At 44.4% G+C, this 24,441-nt stretch overlaps 1 protein-coding gene across 3 annotated transcripts in view; it reads right to left on the reverse strand.

Annotated features, from left to right (window-relative positions):
- LOC126541921 (neurobeachin-like protein 1) overlaps positions 1-24,441 on the reverse strand; it is a 137,560-nt gene that overhangs the window by 12,520 nt on the left and 100,599 nt on the right. For all 3 annotated transcript variants that reach the window (XM_050188891.2, XM_050188890.2, XM_050188889.2), the window contains 9 exons: positions 23,932-24,062; positions 15,729-15,838; positions 8,694-8,811; positions 8,117-8,214; positions 7,424-7,540; positions 5,923-6,125; positions 3,047-3,219; positions 2,111-2,205; positions 411-524 (listed from right to left, as the gene is read on the reverse strand). In XM_050188891.2, the coding sequence (XP_050044848.1) occupies positions 411-524; positions 2,111-2,205; positions 3,047-3,219; positions 5,923-6,125; positions 7,424-7,540; positions 8,117-8,214; positions 8,694-8,811; positions 15,729-15,838; positions 23,932-24,062 (1,159 nt within the window). The remainder of the gene's footprint in view (positions 1-410; positions 525-2,110; positions 2,206-3,046; positions 3,220-5,922; positions 6,126-7,423; positions 7,541-8,116; positions 8,215-8,693; positions 8,812-15,728; positions 15,839-23,931; positions 24,063-24,441) is intronic.

A 24,441-nucleotide genomic window follows, 5' to 3' on the forward strand; every position in this document is an offset into this window, starting at 1 on the left:
TAGTGACAAAATATGTTCATTATTCGAAAACTACTCGAAAGGTATTCTAGATTTGATTTGATACAATTCACTTTTGGCACTATTCAATTCATATACCATTTGGACTAAAAATTATTATTCGCGCACTCCTACTGTATGCTTTATGCTTTCATAGAGCCATCTGGTTCTCTAGCATGATTGTCATCAAGCATATAGCCAGTGCTGTTCAACCGGCCAGTGAAACTTTTTGGGCAATTCCTATAGAACTCTCTGAAGCTAACATATACTACTTACAAGGTTTTGTTTTCTGTATCATTTGCACATATTTTTATCCCATCGGAATAAGCAGTATATCCCATCAGAATAAGCACATTCACATTATGCACACACCAAATGGAGGACGCACATGTACCTGCTATAAGCTCACTTACCTTCGATCCAGAGAGTGCCATGTCAAGTTCTGTAATTACTGCAACACAAGTCACTTCGCTATCATGTCCACACAGAGTTTGAAATGGCTTGTTGGGAAGGAAACTCCCCGATCCCTGCACAAAAAAACACTAACATGTTGATTCTGGAACAGAGTACAATGAAATCCATATTACCAGAACAAAAGCCTCAGAAGCACAATACTGTCATAAAGACGTCACTGTGAATGAGTTACAGGTTTACCTGCATTTCATTTAATGTCGGGAACAACTAACAAGCTGCATTGTTAAGCAGAAGAACCTCCAATTTCTTTAGATTTTGTGGCAACAGTTTCTTACAGCAAACTTCCTTTAATATGAACATGAAGGAAGGCTGCTGTTTGCCAAATCAGAATGTTCGCTTAACAGTGTGGGGATGCGTGACTCTCACGCCTCCCCTGAATCTAGTTTTCCCGCATAGCTCGCCTCCTGCAGGGCGGCTTCGCCCGCCGCGTGGCCTAGCGCCCGTGGCGGTCGGAGTGGTTGAAGCGCAGTGCGAGAGATGGCGCTAGTGTTGCGCTGCGGAGAGGTTACTTGGGCGCCGGGAGACAAGGCGCTTGGTCTTTTCCCGGCGGGTCGGCGAACCGCGCTGTACGTCCCGCGCGCGCGCGCCAATCCATGCTTCTGCGAGACCGCCTCGCGTGGCCGCCTTGGAACGCGCCACCGTCCGCGTGACCGTACACGCGAATGACCAGGCGTTGGGATCCAGCATGGGCGAACTTATTCGCTCGTTTTGTCGTCGCGGTGAGTCGGACTTCTAGATTTGTCGCGCGCCCATCGGCATGTTTTGCGGATAGCAACTCGGCTAGCAGGCATTGATCTATGAAAGGAGCAATAAATGCCCTTGTGATTGTTTGCACTACTGTGTTGTCGTTCCTTTGTCCCAAGAGTACGGAGAAGAACCCCGTATCTCCCACAACAGAAATGCTGTAAATGTTCTGTAATTGACATGAAATATTTTACCCGTGTGACTTGAACAATTTCCTTCCATAATATTCAAAATAATTTACAACATACTAGCAACATACATTCACAACACAGCTATGCAGCTGAGGGAGGGATAAGGGTGGCATACAACTGGAGAAAATGATCCCACGGTGGTCCACAGAAGCAATTTCTTTAATAAGTAGAAGCAATATGTCAAAATTATGAAAAATAGGTACCCATGAAAATCAAGTCACTTACAGTATAAGCGTGGGACATAAGACAGAAGTTGCTCTCCCTTTTTGTTGGAGGATGGGGTAACATCCCGAAGCTACACAATAGGCTATGAAGGACACCGTAGTGGAGCACTCCAAATTAATTTTCACTATCCTACAATTATTCGAAATGCAAGCAAAACACAGTATAGAAGCATTCGACATTCTTCCTCCATCAGAATGCGGTCGCTGCAACCGAAAATCGAACCCATGACCTCATGCTTGGCATGGCTCCAGCCACCGAGTTCTTGCCACCGAGCAACATGCTGACAAAAGTCTCCAAACTATTCATCTTATTGGATATGCAGATTTCAGTTTAACAGAACTCTGTCCTAAATGGAGCCTACTGTATTTTCAGAAATGTGTAGTGTAGTTCGGACCACGTTATAACCTGTGAGGCACAGATGCTTGGATTCCCCAGCAGGTAGCTTAGGAAAATGGCATGAAACAAGATTCCTAGCTCACCAACTGGTTTAGCTCCCAGATGATGCACGTAGTATCCCGAGAGCCAGTCATGAGATACATTCCACAGCTGTCTGTTGCGAGGCTTGTGACCACATCTGCACAAAAAGAAGGCAACACAAATACTAAAATATGAGGCAGCACTAAAGACAGAGCTGCCTTTAGGGAAAGTAGTGTCTCAAAACAGAATCCAACCTAAACTAAGCCAATAGTAACTAGGTACAGCTGACTCGCATTCATTCAAACTCCTCAGGATACAAATGTTTATCTCAATTACTACTTAAAATGACCTTGAATACCATCCAACACAAACAAAACTTAAACAAACAAGTCACTTTTATTTGACTTGTGTTGATAAAACTCCTTGGCGCCATAGATATTTGTCAGAATTATATGAAATCAAATCAAATATCATTCACCACAATTGTATATTTTATGGGAATGAACATACAAAAGCATGTTTTTTCACCTCCGTCTATTAAGCACAAATAAAGCAAAGTAAACACACGCACAAAATAGGTGAAAAATATTAGAAACTGTTCTGTTATTTGGCAATTGTCATATGCTCCATAGCTGTACACATTTGACTGACTTGTTGACACATGACACAAAAAGCTTTTAAGCCTAAAATTGTTATTGGAGCCATGTTTTCAGCTTCCACAACTCTGCAAATGTCTTAATTTATCTTTTCTTCCTTTTATTTTAGTTATATTTTTCCAGTTGCTTCTGACAGTGGGAAGCTGTGTTTTTATGTGCTCCTTTGCATGAGGAAGCAAGAAGTCCAAGTTAACCAAAAAGTACTATTTCAGTTAAGCCGTGCTGAAATTAATTGAAAACAGAGTGGGTCAACACAAATATTGAGATACACAAACTAACCAGCACTACAGATGGCAAAACAGATTGATTATGAATTGCCTGTAGTGTGTTGATATTACCAACCTTTGTGCAAAATCACATGTGCCACCTGCTTTGAACGCAATAGGCTGTAGGCACGCACACTGTTGTCCCAATGGCCTCCAGAAACAAGGAACTTGCCATCTGAGCTTAGCACAAACAGGCGGCTGTGCACCTTGGCCCCCGGCTGGAACACTCCTGCCAACTTCTTAGCACTCCTGAAATGAAGTATTTTGATTAAATTAATTTCAATATGACAAAAGTAATACTGTCTTAATTAACTGATAAATTTTTAACATCGTAGATGCAGCACCACCTGGACGTTGCCGCATGGTAACAGTGTGTGCAGCATCCCCACAGGTGCTGCCTCAACTATCTAACTGCAGTAGACTTCTGTTAATTCGATCCCAGCTGAAGGTCCTGGCCAGCGTCTGAGTATTTCTTTAGTTATTTCGATCCTAAAACAGGCCTTTGCCAGATAGTTCGATCATGAGCAGTCAGCATGCACATGCTTGACTCCTATGGTGACCACAATAGCAACCACTTTAGTGGTAGCGTCTGTGTCGGCAGAGCTTAGGGGAAAGTGAATGCATTGAACGCAAAGTCATCTCCCGTCGAAAATGCCATTTTTAGCTTGCCCTAGGAACATTTTCAAGCAATAACTGTAGCTCACAATGTCTGATTACGCTATTTACCTGATTCTAATGCGCACTTTTGTTTTTCTCGAGAAAGCTTGGGTGAAAATTTCCTGCGCTGTGCAGACACGATTACAAAACCGCCTTTGCCGAGTTTATGTGCTTTACCATGTAACAGTGATGTCTCGCGGCAAAGGTAACTTTAAAACGCATGCTGGGAACCTGACTTTCGGAAATCAACCCCCACTGAGCAACACATATTAGACCCTTCACCATTTCTCTGCTAAAACATCAGGTGCACGTTCGATTTATACTTTGTTTAAGCGCTTTAATGTCAGTTATATGTTCGTTTTCTACTTTCGACACATGGAAAGTGGGTGCCTGTTTGATTTAGGGACACGTTAGAATGAGGAAAATATAACAGCCAAATGAATCGGCACGGTGTTTTCGAGTTTTTTTGTGCATCTTGTTTCATTTGACTGGTCGGATAATTTCATCAGCTTCGCCGGTCTCATCAGGCTCAAATTAACGGACATTAACTGTGCTTAAGAGCAGTGACAAAACTCAGAGAAAGGTTTACAAGCTTGCAAATAATGTCACTTATCAACAATACTGCCTGCAACTGTCCATAAGATACCTACCACTGGCAGCAATACTACTTCATCACAAGTGACTAGTATAGGCTGACTGAGAAACTCTGTTTTTACCAACATGGCAAACACAGACGACGGGGCCAGATGCTCAAAAAGAGGCAACGCATCAATCATGGGCCTGGATAGTGTAACGATTCTATTCCAATGCTATTCCTTCTTGCACTTGTTCAGGGATCCGAGTGGAAATTTGCCTACATTATCACCATGACCGACCGGCTAAAATGGTGATCAGAAACAGAATCGACAAGAACTGAATTGCACAAAAGGAATCCTTACATTATACTGGTCCTGTTTGCGTAGCTCTGGTCCTGTCGTCTGCACTGTGTGCTATGTTGAGTGAAAACCAACTAGCCCAGCTTAGCGCTTCTGCACAGTCTGTTATTACCAGCCCAGCACACAGAGATACGGAAAAATGGACGAATGGGTGGTCAAAGGTTGAGTCTTTCTCAACCATAAAGACACATTCTGCCAATTCTGCCAATAGTTGCAGACACAACTGAACTTTGCCAATAAGCAGGCAAATTAATGTTGTCTCTAGGTAAATGTGCTATGTGCAAATGAAATACAGTTATATCTCGATACAACAAACTTTATTATAACGAAATTCTCGATATAACGAGATATTTGGCCCTACATCGGTTAATTTGGAGAACTCTAGGAGCTGAGTGAGCGCTGGAGCAATGCAAAAGAGCAAGCGTCCGCCAAAACGAGGCAGCAGAGTTTGTATCGCCATAGTCATCAGTAGGAATCGTATGCGACTGACAGCAACGCCAGAATGCTTTATGCTTATTTGTGTCCTTGAAGCCTTTATTCTTGTGCTTACCGCCGTGCATAGCACCGCATCGGCTGCATGCCTTCATGAAAGTGCGGGGGGGGGGGGGGGGGGGGGGGACAGATTGGCGTGGATCCCCTTCTCTAGCATGGCTGTAGCTGTGCATGGCTGTCAGAGCAGTTGAGTGCAAATGCAGCAGGCTTGTACGGGAAGTGGAGGTTGCATAATCTCGTGTTTCGGAGACGCATTAAAACAAAGGGCAGATGAAGACTTCACTTGCCGCTGCCAGCGCTCTTGGTGATAGTGTCGTCCCACTGCGAGCAACGCTGTCAGCCACGGGGGCCGAGTGGATGTGAAAGCGTGGCTGGCTTCGTTTTGTATCACCAATGTGAAGATAACGTCAACACGGCATGAAACCATGTCTATTGTCAATGACTCTCAAATTCCACAATATGATACATTTTTCATACTGCCCGATAATTGGGAAGGTTTTGCAACTCCTTCCATATAAAACAATCCATCATCGATTATATTTATGGGCCTAAAAGGTCAAATTTTAATAGAAAAAAAAATTCGATATAACAAAGCAAATTGCCAATTTTACTGACTTTGTTATACAGTTGCAAGCCTCTACAACAAACACCTCTGCAATGAAATGACCGGTATAATAAAAGAATAATTTTGTCTCGGTTCTATTGTGAGTGGTGGGGTACCCAACCTTTACAACAAAGTGACCTGTATAATGATTTCGAAAGCCCCAACGGCTTCGTTATAAAGGCAGCCGACGGTATCGGGGTTTAACTGTGCCTCCTTTTTCAGCTACAAGAAAAGGCAGTTCTGAGAAGTGGTGATTGATCTTACTTGGCGTTTTGGATGTTTGGATCCCGCTCAAAGGTGAAATAGTTAGGATAAGACCGGGTTCTGTCGTAGGGCAGCCAGCCATGCACCCCAAGTGAGCCATCACAACCTATGGTGACCAAGGTGTCCATGAGGCCATGTTGCATGAAGGAACGTGCTGGCGATCGTGGGATGTTCACATGCACAACTGGACAGCTCAGTGGGGCCTGTAATGGTAACAAGAATCAGTACCACACAAAGAGTTAAAGCAGAAGTGGTAATCCTGCATTGACCAATACAGCAAACAATTTAAAGCACACAAGAAAAAAAAGAACAGGAAGCAATTCGTGAGCAGACACTGCTCCAGAAATATAGTATTTTCGCCCGAAAGGCAAAGCATTGATTGTGGTAGCAAATTACCGGACAGCTACACGAAGTAGGGTTAGCAGTTTTATCAGCCATATGAACTGCAGTAAATGTTTGCTTACTAACTAAATTAACATGCGTGGTGTCACATGAACACAGGCTATCATGAACACATCTCACTTGATGACCGCGAACACTTGCTGTCAGAACGTTGACACAACAAAAAGAGTGGTAGCACCAGCAACCAAATTGCCCTTTGTGCTGCCTCTCACTTCACCAAGAACTAAGCGCGTGAGAAAACAGCATACTCAAAGCCATCAGCTATTTCAGATTGCCAAACCTTTGCACTCACCACAGATTACCTCCAACATATAGCACTCGCGGCTGCATTCAGCTGTGCCATGTACAGCCACAGCCGGAGTGGAATAGGAGAAGCAAGCTAACCTGGCCCCCTACCTCCTTTTCTAATGTGCGCACATCTCCCACTCCTCCCCTTGCAAATGTGAGAAGACAGCATGCTTCCCTCCCCACTCCTCTATCGTGCGTGCGAGATCAAGCCACCATCCTTCTCAGCTCACCCTTGTATGCTTTCCCTCACACCTACAGCATACGGCATGTGGCCACGATGTTATTGCACTTGGGCTCTACGCAGAATTTCACAGCAACAATGACAGCAGAAATTCAACTGGAGTGTCCATATAATTGATATTGCAATAAAAATACTTAGCAGTGAAGCTGACTGTTTCAAGTTAGTACTTCTCAGAGGTGCAAAATGTGCTGGATGGTAATGATTTCAATGTTCATCAGTCAGTAACTACTAAAAAAATGTATACTATGTGTATGGTGCCTCTACACATCATTAGCGGATGGCATGTATCCTGTGAGGTTCCAACATGCAATGTGTGCACGGATGTGTTGAACCAACTACAGTGGACTCTCTTTAAACTGAACCTCAAGGGACCAGGGAAATTGGTTCCGTTTATCAGGAGTACCATTTACTGAGACAAAGCTGAATACATGCGCATGAATACAAAACTAACCGACCATGCAGATGGTGTTACATTTAAGAGGCAGTTACGTTTCAGTTATTTCCATTCATTGAGATTCCACTGTATAGAACTAGCAACACCACTTGTTTTTCTACATGCAAAATGCTTACATCTACTACATAGGCCTTGAGGTTTTGCAGGAACAAGAAGAGGTTTGGGGGCTTAGTGTCAGACTTGGTCATTCGTAGCATGGCTCCCTCATAGGTAAGCCTTCTCGGATGAGGTTCCTGCAAGAGATTTAACTTTTTAAGTCACACGCTCAAAGAATTATCACATAAAATAATGCACACACTTGGATATTGTGTTCATTTCATGTGCACCACACTGTACTGATTACACTGTAAAAACACACTCGGTAATAAACATTGTGTAAGGTAACATTCACTTTGTCCACATCCCCACTGTTGCCACTGACTTTCCTAAACACAATGTAACAGAGAAAATTAAGGCACAAGAAATCCTTTCATTATGTCTATAAAAAATTAGTGCACTTATTTTTCAAATGACATCTGTTCTGGAAGCAACACACACTTGCGTGTGAGCGAATAGCCCCACCTCGAAACAAAATTATACAGTGCTCACAACTTCGTGCTGATTATATCCCGACACAACTTTTGAAAAATTTGCAAATTAGCAAACCAGCCGGCACTTTGACAAGTCCAGTCAGCAAAACACTGCAGAGCAACACAATGCATATCTGGGCTGCCAAACTCCACAAAGTCACAACTAAAGTGCTTTCTTTCCCCATTTCTGCCTTTGTTTTGAGTTACGATTAGCATTGCACATGTAGCTTGTGAGCAGACCTTTAGCAGCTGGCAAGGCGTCTGGCCAAAGTTGTTGATGATTCCTTCTGTAGCTTCTCGCTGGACAGGGTCTTTGATCGCATCCAGATCCACAGCCCCTGCCAAGCACAGAAATGACACTTAATTTCAACTGGCCATGAAAGAATCACGGTTAGAATACTAAGTTGAAGTTTTATTAGTAAGTTAAACTTCTGCACTAGCAAAACGACAACTCTTAAAATGAGAGAAGGCTTTGTAAGCCATAAAAAATGCAAGAACTAAAGATGGGTAGCAACACCACACTGAGGTTTCCACACCATCTTGCCATGACGTCATAAATTCTAACATCTGTTTGGGTGCCAAAACTACCCAAATATGAGAATATAACTTGAAATCTGTGAAGTAGCAGTCACATATTGGTGCTGAGGTTCTGGCGTGAAGGTTAACAAAGGAACTTCAGCCTTCATTTTCTCTAGTAATAATCAAACCTTTCCCTCCAAATGAATAGAATAGTTTTAAAGAATACCAGTTTAAGCTTATATTTGTGCTGCTCTTTAGTGTTCTTTTAGAAAAAGAACCTCCAGGTATGAGCACCAACCTTCATACGAGACGTAGTAAAAGACATTCAGGGCTTCAGCAGCTGCTGGGCCCTTCTGTTTGTAGCCAAAGATGAGGTCGATCCAGTCGTGCAGGTGGAGGGATACATACTCAGATTCCTGTTAGAAAGAAGGTAGGATTAAAGCAGCACTGTGACAAAGGCACATCAAGCACCACTATGAGTGACAGACTATTTACAAAAGATTGTTACTAAACACAAAAAAGCACAAGAAGTATTTATGTTGAAAGGTCTTTCAGCAAGGCAGAGTTATCAGAAACATCTCCGAGCAAAAGGCTCTCCCACATTTTATGGCCACCACAGCTGAAAAAGAAACCACATTCTTATTCAACTGAAATTTGCATAAGACATATTGTCTGCATTTACGATCAGTATACAGCAAGCTTGAGTGACCTCATCAGTCAGCATCAGTCAGCTTTACTGACAAGACCATAGTACGTGTTTCCTGCTGCTGTCTTCTACATTTCATATCCAATGTTCCCACGTGCTTACCACAGCCCTTTGTATAGCTCCACTCTACAGTACCAACATGATCAGCAAGAGTGACTGTGTGCCAAGAAGCAAAAGTTTATATCTAGGGGTGTGCGAATAAAGTAATTTCTGAGGCAGAATCAAATATGAATTAAATATAGTGCTAGAAGCAAATCAAATGGAATAGTACCAGAAACTAATCGAATCAAATTGAATACTTTTCGAATAATGAAGAGCCATTTTTAACTACAGGTGGTTGAGCGCAAGGAAACACGAGGACAAAAGAAGACACTTTGGACACACAGGCGTTTCTTGCCATCAATTTTCAGATCCCAGTAATCAATAATGTTAGGAAGTTTTTGTCAATACAAAAGCATGCGACGTATCCCATTATGTGTCGGGAATTCCAAGTATTGCTTACTTGTAAAGGCAGGTCCATTATTGGACACGATGACAACCGGCAGTCCATGCTGCGCAAATGCTATACCCAATGCTGTTATAACAGCATCTGCTGATACTGATACTGATGGACACACTTCGACCAATTTTGAATAGGCATCAACAATGACAAGAAATGTATGTCCCAAGAATGGGCCCCTAAAGTAAATGTGAAGCCTTGACCAAGACCTCTGGAGAAATGGTCAGGGTGTGCGCTGAATGCGTTGAGGTGTACGCTAGTATGCTTGGCATGTGGCACAACCCTTTACACTCTTGGCAATGTCACCATCAATCCCTGGCCACCAGACATGGCTTCTGGTAATCGGCATGCTTTTCTCAATGCCAAGATGTCCAGCATGAAGAAGAGTCAGGACTTTGCCCTGCAGAGATTTTGGGATGACAACTTTGGAACCCCACAGCAAGCAACCTTCATGGAGGTTGCGTTCACTACTCCTTGCTGTAAATGGATTGCTCCCTGATCTGACTGGAAGCCTTACTCTTCGCAGGAGAGCAAGAACCGCGTGACTCAGGAGTGGATAATTTCTTGTAGCCTGTGCTACAACAGCTGGTGACAAAAGTCCTGAGTATGCTTGTTCAAGCATGAATATTTCAGCAGGTGCAGGCAGATGAATGCTGTCTGTTGGCAGTGGTAACCTACTGAGGGCATCAGCATGACCCAAGTCCAGACCAGGCTTGTACATGATCTTGTACTTGTAAGCAGAAAGTTTCAGTGCCCATCTGACTAGACGGGCTGAAGCTTGCACAGGAACGGGCTTGTCAGCACTCAACAATCCCAGTAGTGGTTTATGATCCATATAAGCAGTGAAAGGAATTCCCCATCGGTACTGGTGGAACTTTTCAATGCCGAAAACGAAGGCTAGTGCCTCTTTGTCAATTTGGCTGTAGTTTTGCTCTGCATGAGACAAACTTCTGGATGCAAAGACAATAGGCAGTTCTCAACCATCAGCTCCTCGATGTGCCAGAACTGTGCCAATCCCATAAGGAGGTGCATCAGAACTGAGACACAGTGGCTTCTGCGGATCGAAATGTACTAGGACAGGAGCTGATGTTACCAGCTGCTTCACTGTAGTGAATGCATCTTCTTGCTCTTTTCCCCACACCCATTTTTTTCTCATTCACGAGAAGCGAATGCAGAGGGTGAAGGCGTCCAGAAATGTTTGGAAGAAAACGCCTGTAGAAATTCACAAGCCCCCAAAACCTTTGGAGTTCCTTGACGTCACAAGGTGCAGGTGCGTGAAGGATTGCAGATACCTTGCTCAAGATTGGAGATAGCCCTTCTCTGCTTATGATGTGCCCCAGGTACTCCACTCGTGGCACAACATAAGCAACACTTGTTGAACTTCAACTTGAGTCTAACATCACAAAGTCGAGAGAGAACACCACTAAGGTTGCGAAAGTGCTGTGAATCAATCAGGCCAGTGACAAGGATGTCATCAAAATATACTGCAACACACGGCAGTCCTCTAAAAAAGTTCTCCATTTCTCTTTGGAACAAGGCTGGTGCAGACGAAATGCCAAAGGAAGATGTCTATATTAAAATAGCCCCATATGTGTGGAAATAGAAACATACTTTCCAAAGTCTTCATCAAGAACTATTTGCTGGTACGCATCCCTCAAATCCAGTTTGGTGAGCTTTTCACCCCCAGACAGCATTCCCAAAGGTCCTCAATTCTTGGAATTGGGTACTTTTTCAACATGGTTACAGGGTTAACAGTAATCTTGAAACCTCCGCAAGTTCTGACGCGGCCATCCTTCTTAGCCACTGAAACAATAGGCGCATCCCAAGCTGAAGAGGCAACTGGCTCGAGAATGCCCTCCCTCTGTAGGCGCTGAAGCTGTTGTGACACCTCATCCTTCAGGGCAAAGGGCAAGGGATGTGGCTTGAAAAACTTGGGTACCGTACCTTACGGAACAGGAATTGGGGCTTTTGGGCCCTTGAAATTTCCAGGGCTCTGTTAAAATGCCTCAGGAAATGCTTGAATAATGTCCTTAACATCAGAAACAGCATGAACATCTGCTTCCCGGAGAGCAATGTCAATGCCCAGTTCTCGAATTTAATTGCGACATAGCAGTGTTAGTGAACGTTACCCAGTTAGGAACAAAGGTAGGGCAGCTTTTCTGTCGTGGAACTGTACTGCGACATCTGCTTTGCCTTCAACTTGTGTGAGCTCGCCCGAGCAGCTTCGTAGGAGCACATCTGATGGCGTGACAGCCACCGGCAGTAGTAGCTCTTGAAGACGTTTTTCTGTAATGACAGAAACGCTCACACTGGTGTCCAGGTTCATACGGAGCGGCTTGCCACAAATGCTGATGGTCACTGTGAAAGGCTGCGAAGGCTAGACGGTGTAGACTTGCCATATGTCAAACACATTGGCAGGTGCGTTGTTGTCAACAGTGTTGACTTGGTGCATTCCACTTGAAGTTTTAGAGCTGGAGGCATGAAGCCGTGTAGTTTTGTAGACTTGCCCTTCCACGACGAAGCGTGTTTTCTCTTTGAGCTTCACAATTCAGCAATGTTTCCCTGCTTTTGGCTGTAGTTGCACATACTGCCCACGTGCTTGCACTCGGTCGCCTGGTGTTCCTCACCGCAGCGGTAGCATGAGACACGCCCCTTTAATGCCACAATCTTAAGCGTAGGTAGTGAACTTCTACTGGAACTGGCTATCTCACCGGCATCTTTCTTCGCAGCTTCCATGGCAAGTGCAGTTTTCACAGCATATTTGTATGTAAGGTCTGTTTTCTCGAGCAGCCTTGTCTGCACAGCTGTGTCGTTGATGCCGCACACGATACGGTCCCTCAACATATTGCCAAGCTCAGTTCCAAAGTTGCATTATTACTTTTGAGTGACGCCACGAAGTTACTGACGAACTTGCCCTCTACGCGAATGCGCACGCTAAACCTAAAATGTTGAACAACAGATGGCTTGGGGCAGTAATGGTCAACCCGAACAGAAATGATTTTTAATTTTGCGGCTGGGCAGGTATAACGAGATCCCGGAAGGGAGCATACGTCTTCTGCCCACAGCAACTAAAGAAGACTGACTTCTTTTTTTCTGCTCCAATGTCATTGGTGATGAAGAAAGCTTCAAGGTGTTCAATGTAGCAGGGCCACGCATCTCCGTCTCCTCCATCGAATGCTTCGACGTTGCCGAACATTGGCATGATAAAGTTCTGTTGCATTGAATTCACTAGACGAACGATGAACTCACATGCATATAAGTGGGCATAGAAGGACGATGCACTTGAAGAAACTTGAATGAAGAACTTGAATGCTTTTTTCCTCGTTGCCACTTGTTACGAGTGTAGCCGAGCAGTTCCAAGAAGCGGACTGACTCTGCAGTCGCCGTCAACTGTTACGCCCAATGAACAGAAACCAACGACATGCACTGCATCACGACTGTACACTCGGATTCCTGCATACAACTGATCCCGTGTTTATTTTCTCCGCCTTTACAGGGTGGCACAAGTGGCACCACGTAACGGATAGCCATCAAAAAACGAAACCATAACACGCTGCACATTATGAAGCGTTGTTTGTCGAGAGAACAAATCGAGCATTGAAAGCAAGCAGGCAGTTTATTCAGATACTTAGGAGTCAGGTGTCATTGGCGAGAGCAAATGGTAGCGGTTTAGCCGAAAAGGCCTGGCTCCCTCAGTGGCATATAGTGTGCTCCACTAAGTAACTAATCATGTTTTATATGTAATTTAGAGCACAGTTGACGAATTGAAGTATTTGAAAGCTCTTTGAAAAACATTCGTGTTTACGAATAGTGATTACCATATTTTTCTGCCTATAACCTGCACCGTCAATTACAACTGTCCGAGGAAAAAAAAAAAGACAACTAGGTATATAACATGCGGAAATAACTGCATACAACAATGCTAAAAATCTTTCCAAAAACAGTCTCCCTTCGCAAATGCACGGCTGACCCACGTCATATTTTCGGCCAGTAGCACTGTTCCCCCCATGTTTGGTGATGCTGATAAAGCTAGATTCACACAACAGACGTGATCGTAAACAAATCAGTCACGTGACATGAATCAGATCACTTCGAAGCTAGCATTTACATGACAGAGGATGACAAAGTAGATGGAGCAGCCCTCGCATGGGCAACAGCGACGGAGGAAATGCAACTGAGCTGAAAATACCTAATGGAGATTTGGCTCTCTGCCATATCGCGCCGCGAAGCCACACCTCAAGGCAAAATTTGAATGTAACCTGCACCCCGACTTTAATATTAAATTTTAAAAATTTTTGGTATGGGTTATAAGTACAAAGATATGGTTTTTGATTTGAAGACTGAATTGAATAGAGCAATATTCAATTCGTTATTTGAAAGTTTCCAATATTGGCATACCTCATTATTTAATGTCTTTACATTTGTTCATTTCACTGCTGATTGGAGACCCAAACTCAAGCATGCGTATGGGTCAAACAAGAATAAACTGAGAATCATTGCTATATGTTGCATACGAGGTGGTTTTACATAAGCAAGTCAGTATACAGCTTGCCTGCACACAGATCTAGCTGAAATGTTTTAACATTTCAAGAGATGTGGCTGCTTCATGATGGGACACTGCTTTGCATGTTGCACCTGACGGCAAATAAGGGTTATAATTGTAGTGTTGTGTAAGTTGTCACTGCTATATTCAACTACCTATGGTCCCGTGGATGCACGGCTTGGCCCGTAATTTTACACATTTGCTTACAGCACTGAAATGGCGCGATTTCGGTGATGGTACACAAACATTTGCTGCACTCAAAACTGCTCCAAGCCATGTGAAGACTGAAACACTGTCTATCTAAGACAGTAAGACACTTTCCAGCATGTGTACACTCAGTGCATTGCTCTAGAGAAGTGCACTTGGCTGTGTACATGCCATCACCTTTAAAGGAGCCCTGCAAAACCTCTAGCTCCTTCATATCTTTCATCTGTTTCCCTCTCGTTACCTTAATTAAAGCACACTGACTGCACTCTATACTGAATGTATAACAACCAGAATCTTCATTCAGCTACGCATATTCACATGGTGCTTTTTCTTGCTTCCTTTATCTTGATACATCTATGAATGTGCTCTGCCCACCTACTTATTAAAAAACATGCCAATAGCAGCTATCACCATGAATGATGCAACAGCATACATGACAGCTCAAAGGTATTCCTGGCACGAAACCTGGGTTTGCCAGTGTTTGCTATGCTTGCATGCAGCATGCTATATTAGGTCACCCTCAAGAAAACCCACTCGTAACATGAGACGAAAGCAATAGTGTTTCATCCCGCTTAGATCATCCATGCAAAGTTGGTGTTTCACAGTGCCGTACAACATCCTGCAGGAATTCTTTCATTCCAAAAACATCATTGGACTGGAATCAGCTACCACGTGATATTGCACTTTCCAAAGATTTTGATGAATTTAAGAAGAAATTATCAACATATTATTGCTTGCCATAGCTTTGGTTCCATTTGCATTTTTCTCGTTATCATGCGCATCCTTCTGTATTTTCCCCCAGATTTGCTGTGTTCATGTTTGTGCTAATGGTGGCGTTTTTCAATTTTCAATTTTTGCAATTTTCGACTTTTCTGTGCGTGACTTAGCGTTTCTTGGTAATTGTATAATTTTGAACTCACTTCATGTTCCGGGTAGTGAATTATGTATTTGTTCCGGTATATATATATATATGTTTTATATATATGCGTTGTCTCCTTTTGTACAAATTTATTGAAATGTGTGTACCACTCCCCTCAGTAATGCCCTCTGGGCCATGAGGGTATCTGAAATAAATAAAAAATAAATAAATATGCTGTTATCAGTAAAAAGTAAGCTCAGCTGCTTGGTAGCAAGAGAAACATATCTTTCACATCGCAGCAGTCTTGGTATCCTTCGGGACTGAATGCTAAGCTATTCATATTAAAGAAGCGTGTAGGTAATTGAGTGTCATGTGCTGGAGCTAATCCATGCCGTGATTACTGGGTTGATAGCAACTAACTTCAGAAAATAATAAACAAGATTTTTGAAATAGGTCCTGCCTTCTGTGACAGATGAGATGAAAAATATTCTTTGCAATAAATTCACATCACAGACTCACCAAAGCTTTCCTGTGCTTGTAAATGAAGTCCTCAGGAGAAGTCGCCCAAGCAGGGAGCCTGACATCATCCACCTGTTCCTTCGTTCCCTGTAGCCGCCCCAGATCGAATGCTGAGGAAACACGGAGAGGGAGCAATGTACTTTCAAGCAATGTAAATAACAATCTGTCTTCTGCATGACCGGATGCGCATGCACAGCACCCTAGCAGTGAGCGCTGGAAACACTTTGTCTGGCGTTGGCGGTTCGTGGAGCAAAACGACATGTGCACATGGGATAGCACAGGCAGCCTGCAGCACAGTCGACGTGGGGGCGAACTCATTGTTGCCGCAGTGCTGACGAGGTGGTATTCAAGAAAGTGCTTTGTAGAAATTCCAGCTGTTTGCGACAATGTTCAGTCTAAGTGGCGTCACAACATAGGTCAACACGACACCAATGCCAACAAGAAGTCAACCTAACACCAACAGCAACACTCAGCCAACTGCAGTTGGCTGACCATGTCACTGAAAGACATAATGTCGTACTAGGACCACACCAATACAGTAAAACCTCGTTATAATGAAACGGGATATAACGAACTAATGGATATAATGAAGCAATCGTGATTCCCCTTGAAATTCCAATAGATTCCCACATACTACAAACCTTCTTTTAACGAAGCTAAAATTTCCTCGCAGTGGGTATAACTAACAAAGGGAAAATCAGACATTTACCTGTTCGTAGCTATTGCTACAAAGGAAACCTACCTTCAAACTCTGAGGCCTTTCTTTCAACGAACCCATATGGGTTTCCATTGTAGCAATTGCTACGATAGGGCGGCTGTCTGATTTTCCCTTTATTAATTACTTCTCTCCACCTTGTGGGTTTCCACAGAGCTACTACGTCAATGGGTATAATGGACCTTTCTTTACGGCGCAGCTTTTTGGCACTCGTTCCTACGTTTTGTGGCGCCGTCATGCCTTGCCATAACCAGCTCCATAGCCGGGCCCAGCGCACTGATCTAGCTGCGCGCGCTCCTGGCACCATCTCTTGCGCACGGCGCGAGCCTTGCTCTCTTCTGTCCTCCTCCAATGCCACCCATGTGCGGCAGCAATCAAAGCACCAGTTCTGTGGCGGCTGATCTCGATGATGTGCTGCTGCCCAAGCCGAAACGCACAGCCGCTGCCATTCGCCACTGTGTGTACCCCTTCCCCCTCCTCTCCTCTGTGGCGGCAACCACGTGAGAGCGCACTGTGTTCTCCGGTTGCCGCTGCACCGGCTCGGTATCAGCAGATCACGGTGCGCGCTTCCCAAGCTGAAACACAAAGCCACCTTGAGTTGACTCGCTAGCAGCATCAGTGGCGTCAGTCAGTCACTGCCACATCTTCACCACGCAACGTTCCTATGCGCCAACGCGCTGCCTCCTGCAACCTCCCGATAAATGAGGCAGCTGCACCAAGCTACGCTCCGTTTGCGGTGGCTGGTGCGAAATGTTCCGCACCAGATAGATTGTCCAAGGCTCACAGATGGTTTATATCATAATATAATCCATCTGCCTATATAAGTAGTTTATTCTCTGAGCCTTTCTGAGCCATGAGCGAGGCAACCGGCGGAAGTCCTTTGTCTGCTGCTGCTGCTAAACGAGCTGCCTGAGTAGAGGCCCAGCACTGTTGCCGCCAGAATCCAGAGGTGTGCTATGCCGAACCAGGCATTGGTGCAGCAAGTCTAGCATATATCCATCTATTTGTCGGATCACAAAGCTACCTTCATGACAATCAAGAACTGGGAGTGGAGTGTTTCTTGAAGAAGTGAAGAATAAAAAGTTGTAACTGTACATACATGCCTTGCTCGGATGATTCGCCTCAGTAAATAGAACAGCTGAAGAGCTGCGCTCAAATTTCACATTAAGAAGTAACGTAATCGTTGGCAATTCTTTTTTTTCTCCAACGAGCACTTACTGACCATTTTGGTACCTGTCAGGTCACTGTTTTATAGTGCGCGATGTTCGTGTCTCCCGTGCGCGTCTCCTGGCCTCCCCTTTCCCATGGAACTGATGGACCCACCCGCTCTTCCGCTGCGTGCGTGGGGCGGCGCCGAATGCGGTTTTGTTGTTGCTTATCGTTGCCTCCGTGCGCATCAACGATATCAGTGTTTCTATTGGTTCGTTCGTGCGAGTTCCCACCACCAGAAAGGAAATATACGACGGCAAACGAAAGTACACAACGATATCAATCAAACAGAAGGTGGTTATGCTGAAAGCCGCTGAGTCCGGTGTGAAGAAGAAAAAAGAAGCCGAAGATTTCGGCATAGCATTGAGCACACTGTCAACAATTTTGAGCAGCAAAGAAGCTGTCACCGGTCCTGTCACACATGGCGTTAAAGGCAACAGAAAGAAGCTGCGAGCCCCCACTTTTGAAACTGTAGAGAAGGCAGTCTTCAAGTGGTTTTTGGACGCAAGTGCAAGTGGCACTCCTGTGAGTGGGGCACTGTTGCAGCGCTGTTCTTGCACTGTTGTTGCACGATGATTTTGTGGCGAGTGTCGGCTGGCTGCAGCGTTTCAAGGAGTGCCACGACATTATCAGCAGGGCTGTCAGCGAGGAAGCGCAGTCTGTCGACTGCGAAGCTGCAGTGACATGGGTGGAGACAAACGTTGGACAGCTGCTAGAAAAATACAGTGCCAAGGATTTGTCCCACGTGGATGAGACAGCCCTGTTCTACCAGATGCTACTGCAAAGAACCTTGGCCCTCAAAGGTGAACGCTGCCAGGGCGGTAAGCAGAGCAAGGTCCACATAACTGTGTTGCTTTGTGCCAACATGGATGGGTCGGTAAAGGTGCCGGCCCTCTTGGTCGGCAAAAGTGCGTCACCACGATGCTTCAATGACAAACGAAAGCTCCAAGTGAGTTATGTGTCCAACTGTAAAGCTTGGATGACGAGATAAATTTTCGCACAATGGCTGCGGGAGTGGGATGAGCGACTGGGCAAGCTGAACCGGAAGATATGCCTCGTACTGGACAACTGCGTGGGCCACCACACTGCCACTGTGCTCAAAAACATCGAGCTATGCTTCTCGCTGCCAAACTGCACTGCAGTTGTGCAACCCTTCGACCAAGGAGCTATCATGAACTTTAAGTCGGGCTACAGCAAGCGTGCGATCGACTGCATTCTGCTCAATGTGAGCCAGAAGCGTGAGTCCAAGATCGACTTGTATATGGCGATCAAGATGCAACAGGCTGCTTGGATGGCTGTACCGGCAAGCACGATCGCCAATTGCTCCCGGCATGGCTCATTTGGCATCAGCAGCGGCAGTTACAGAGAAGATCTCGGTGCTGCCGCCAACGAGGGTGCCGTGGGCGACCAAGCCCTAGCGTCGTGAGACACTCTCCTTGATGCCAGCGTTGTGCCCGACTCCGACACCTTCTGCACATACGTCAGTACCGATGCTGACGCAGTGACAACGGAAGCGCTAACGGAGGCGGAAATCGTGCGTGTGGTGACAGGGGTGCCTAATGACGACAGTGACGAATGTGTCGATGACAGCCCGGAGATTAATATTGGTGAACCCGACGTACCGAAGCCCACACAAGCGCTGGATGCGGCAGACCTGCTGCAACGCTTCTTGCACGCTCACGATGACAGCGAGGACGGACTCGAAATAGCGGCTGCAGCTGAAAAAGCCGTCATTCGCCTGAAGAAGATGTACCAAAAATCTATCAAGGACTTTTTTTCTGCGAAGGGAGCCGCCAGCTGGTGTGCTGTTGATCGATTAGTGATGAGCCATGTGGCGTGAATAAAGTAGCATTCCCTTGCTGTCTTTTTTTCGCTTGTTTTTTTCCGTGCGACGGCCATTCACGTGGCGGGCTGCTACAAGATTTAGTGGTGAGATCCTCTCTTGGGCTTGCTAATTGTGAATAGAAGTGGATAGTGGCTATAACGAAGTAATTACGACTCCCCCTCAACTTCGTTATAACGGGGTTTTACTGTACAAGCAACAACAGTGAATCATCACAGTCTGGTAAACTTTTGTGCCAATGGTGCCAACAAAACCAATCAGCCGGTTGCCATGCAATTGGCTACCAAGTGAAAATATTGCACCGAAAATGTGACTGCCGCAGCAACTGCGCTTGTATGATTTGTGGGATCTCATTCGTGCTCTTGGGACAAAAGAATGACAACACAGTAGTGGGAACAAACAAAAGGGCGTTTATTGCCCCTTCTATACAATGCCAGATAGCCAGATCACAACCAATAAACATGTCGATGGGTGCTGACAAATCGAGGAAGTTCAACTCATCACGACAGCATATAAAGCCAATATGTTCATCTCATGCTGGATACCAACACCTAATAGTTTGCTTGTATAATCACGCGTACGGAGGTGCATTCAAACAATCGTGCTCGTCCATACAGGTGCCCCGCTTCGAAGCCTTTCTCGGGACAGTCCCGCGAAGTGTGTCACCTGGCATAACATACATCCACACATGCCACCGACCCCAAGGCAAAGAAGAAGAAACCCCTTTTGCATCCAAGTAACCCCGCCATTAGGTGTCATTAGCAGTACAACACTTGCGCCATTTCTCATACTATTCTTCAACTACAGTGACTGCCAGTGACACTTAGCTACACGGGGTAGCCGGATTACAGGAGATGCGTGGGCATGCCAGCTGGCCTTCAGTCAGCACAGTCTCAAACCCTTTCATGTTTCTAGTGCAGATCTTTTTTCTCTGCCTGGCGGCGAGGGTCAGCACAGACCAAGACACAGCATGCTTCATCATCGACGCTTCGAACATTTCAAGCCAATCGTGCACACGAGGCAATCTACACCGAAGATATGTGGCCGGCATCATGTAGGAGCTCATCAACGTCACCCAATTGGAGCTTAAATAGCCTGCCACCACCGCTGTTCTTCTCGTACTGCATAGGTGGCAACCCCCTCACAGTGGTAAACAGCTATAAATATCTGGGTGTAATTATAACATCAGATCTAAGGTGAAATGAGTACGTATCGAAAGTTACGAAGAGGGTCAAATGCTGAAACTTGGTTACTTAAGAAGAACTCTACGACAGTGCACACACGAGGTTAAATTAATAGCATATAAAACATTAGTTCACCCTGCAATAGAATATGGATCAATTGTTTCAGATCCGCACACATGAGGCAACATAAACAAGCTAGAATTTGTCCAGAAGAAAGCAGTTAGGTTTGTGTACTGTTCATATGGATGGTGTACTTCTGCAAGTGTTCTGGTAAAAAAAGCTGGTCCAGATTGTTTGCAAAAGTGGCGCTAACATGACCGATGAAAGTGCATGCACTTGCTATTCCACGATAAACTTGGTATACACACACATGTATAAAGCCAGGGTCCAGACGAACCAGCCGATTGCATCATTCATAATAAAAAATTAAAGGAATATTCCTGCTGTACTAAAACATTCACAAATTCTTTCCTTCCGAAGATATTTCGTGAATGGAACCAACTATCAGCCAGCCTTGTGGAATACCCAACTATATATACATTTGTACAAGCACTTCAGTTGTAATCATTTTTGCAATCAGTTGCAATCGCCAGTGCTTCACACGCTGCATGTGTGCATTATTTGTTCTTTCTTTCTTTCATTTTTTTTGTGACAAACATTACAGCAGGTGTTTTTGTGTGTGTGTTGCTTAACTTCTTGTCGGTTTGTGTAACATGTTTGTTGTGTCTTGATTTCTTTTATGCACGAACACTTTGTTCTGGTTTTCTTTTATGTCACCCATTCCTCTTTACAGCCTCATCTGGAGTCTAGCGGTACTGTATAAATAAATAAATAAATAAATAAATAAATAAATAAATAAATGAGTGAATGAATGAATGAATGAATGAATGAATGAATGAATAATGTGAGAGCCATGCAGAGAAAGCAACACAAGGGAGTGCACGAGAGCCGAATGTCGCCACAAGTTAAGCCTTGATATAACGAAGTCAGTAAAATTGGCAGTATACTTCGTTATATTGAAATTTCATTATATGAAATTCAACTTTTTATGCAAATAAGTACCGTTGCTGACTGACTTTTCTTACATGGAAGAGACCAGATTATTCAGGTAATTGGAAAAAAACAAATTTCAACTGCAAAAAAAAAAATGATGTTGAGAGAGTCAGTAAACAATGATACGGTTTCATGCAATATCGAAAGTATTCTCATATCAGCGGTAGAGCCGAAGCTTTCATGTCTACTTCACCGCAGCGGCTGATAGCGTCTCCTGCTGTGGGGTGACGCCACCCCCCACAATCTAAACCAATGCAGCATGAAAACCTGCCAGTCACTGTAAAGAAAGGTTCACTCTAAAGTTGCATGAAATATAGTCGAAGGGAGACAATGCATTGTTTACTACTGCCATGTCCGTCGTAAACTTGCAATTGCACGCGCATCATATTCGAGAAATCAAGCAAGATCTGGTACGGCATTTGAAATTTCAATAGTCTTTATGTACTGGTTCTATGAGTAAAAAAGTCGCTGTTTCCCCCGAAAGGTGAAAGCATGGTGGCATGCATGCACAGGCTAACATGAACAGATCTCACTCGATGACCACAAACACTCCCTTCCACAATGCTGGCGTGCAGAGTGCAGGCGGAGCGAATCGAATGCTTCGTCTGCCTCTCATTTCAACGTGTCTATAAAACTCAACTAAATGCAAGACAATGTATTATGTCGAAGAGCTGCTGGGATGTTCACATCAGCTTATCTCAGTGTGATAAGGCGCTTCCCATGTGGACTAACCAGTATGTTTTACAGCATTTCATTGTTATTTCATGTCAGCGCTGCGCGGTTTCCACTGTACTTGAAGCGAACAGCGAGTAGTGGCTGTATGCATTCCGGTGTAAACAAATGCACCATCCTGGTGTGTACTATAGTGTTGCATAAACAATCTGCATGCACTATCACCCCTTTAGAGAGCCATGGTAACTATGGTCAAAACTAATTTATAAGAGCAGTTTTTATCACCCTATTGCATGCATTTAGCGCATTTAGTGCAGGTCATACAGTGGCAGACACATGAACTAGGCAGCTATGCTAGGGCTGACCTCCGCTGAGCAGAATCGGCACACAAATCAACAATCGAGCTCGAACTTGACGTGGGCAGCTGGCTGGGGAGTGCTTAAGTTTGTGGTTCTTAACTTTCGAAGCATGTTTGGATTCATATTGAGCATGACTAAATATAAATACAAGAACGCAGGTGCTATGGCAATCACGTTATGGTGCAATGTATTCGTTCAGCGGCCCACTGCAGGGTGACTGGTTTTGTCAATGTAGCTGCATGAAAGCCCGTCATCATACTGAGAACAACTCATGGCTATCGGTCACACCCGAGTGTCGGCATCGGTGTCTGGCCCAGGAAGCATCCATGGACACAAAACGAAAGTTACAACATTGACTAATAAATGCACAAAAACATTTCTGCTCACTTCATGCTGCGTGCCTCTCTCTGTCCTGATGTCCACTAAGGTGGCGCCACAGCGAAATGCAAAAGGTGCATTTTTACATCACAACTGCAAGAGCACTTACAGGCCAACTACAATGCCGCTTTGTGTAAGGTAAATACATCAGGGAATGCTTTTAAATGAATGCTGATGGCTGACTAAATTGGAAGTGAACATTAGCTGTCTGGTCTCTGTGAAGTCCAATTTCTAAATGAAAGGCTGCAAGGCTAACATGTCATAAAATGTCATCACCAATTGACCAAAGATTTATGTCAATGATGGCACACAACATTGCTATCACAATCTTAACAACTAGCACGACAAATAATTTACTCAACTAAAGGACTTCTGCAAATAATACAGCAGGATCCTGGAATACCTTCTATAAGAAAGCCTCAGCTGTCACATAGCATGAAGCCAATGAAAAACTGCGAGTGAAAGGACTTGCAACAGTAAGTTCACGTCTTTCTTCCACATGGCGCTGAGTTTACTAGTGTGACGTTTTGACACTATATAGCATACACTCAGTGAACGACAGTTGCTGTTTCAGAGATCTAAGTGCACATCGTCACATCTTTTACTTTTCTTTTTGTTCTTTTGCACATGAGTATTTATACAATATCTCACAAACCAGTGCAAACATAAACTTACTATTGTGAGCAAAATTTTGCATAATTACACATCTCAGAGGCATCTATAAGACACATAAGAGGCTTCAGACAAAAGGTTTCATTGCAAGGCATAAAGCCCAGGTGTGGGAACATACCATTCATGTTTGTCAAGAATTCTGGTAGATAGAAGAACTCTGGAATGAGCTCTTTAACATCGTTGGGACTTTCCATGAGCATCTTCCATGTGGCTTCCACAGAGTGGAATTGCCGGTCTGCCACATCAAACCTGGCCAAGAAAATCAAAGGAAACCATATAATCGCCAATCTTTTGATGTTCTTGATGCTGTTTCATGATTAAAACTAAAAAAAAAGATATATATACAACTAAATGTGTCGCTACTAGGGCTTCACTACAGATTTAATTTCGGGATTATATAAGCACCCTTCGATATGGCTAGGAGAAAGACAAAGGCAAACAACAGCGCAGGCATTCAGCAGAACATGAGAAAAATGCATAGTCCAAAACTGGAATGCACTGCGAAATTGTGCAGTGATAACTACGTTTGAAATTTGCTTGGGCACGTAGCCGGGCTAGTTGGTTTGGGTTCACAGTAGACACGGAGCAGCGCAATACAACAGGGGCCAAGAATGAGAAGACAAAGCAC

This window comes from Dermacentor andersoni, chromosome 2, assembly GCF_023375885.2.
Source record: "Dermacentor andersoni chromosome 2, qqDerAnde1_hic_scaffold, whole genome shotgun sequence".
NCBI lineage: Eukaryota > Metazoa > Arthropoda > Arachnida > Ixodida > Ixodidae > Dermacentor > Dermacentor andersoni.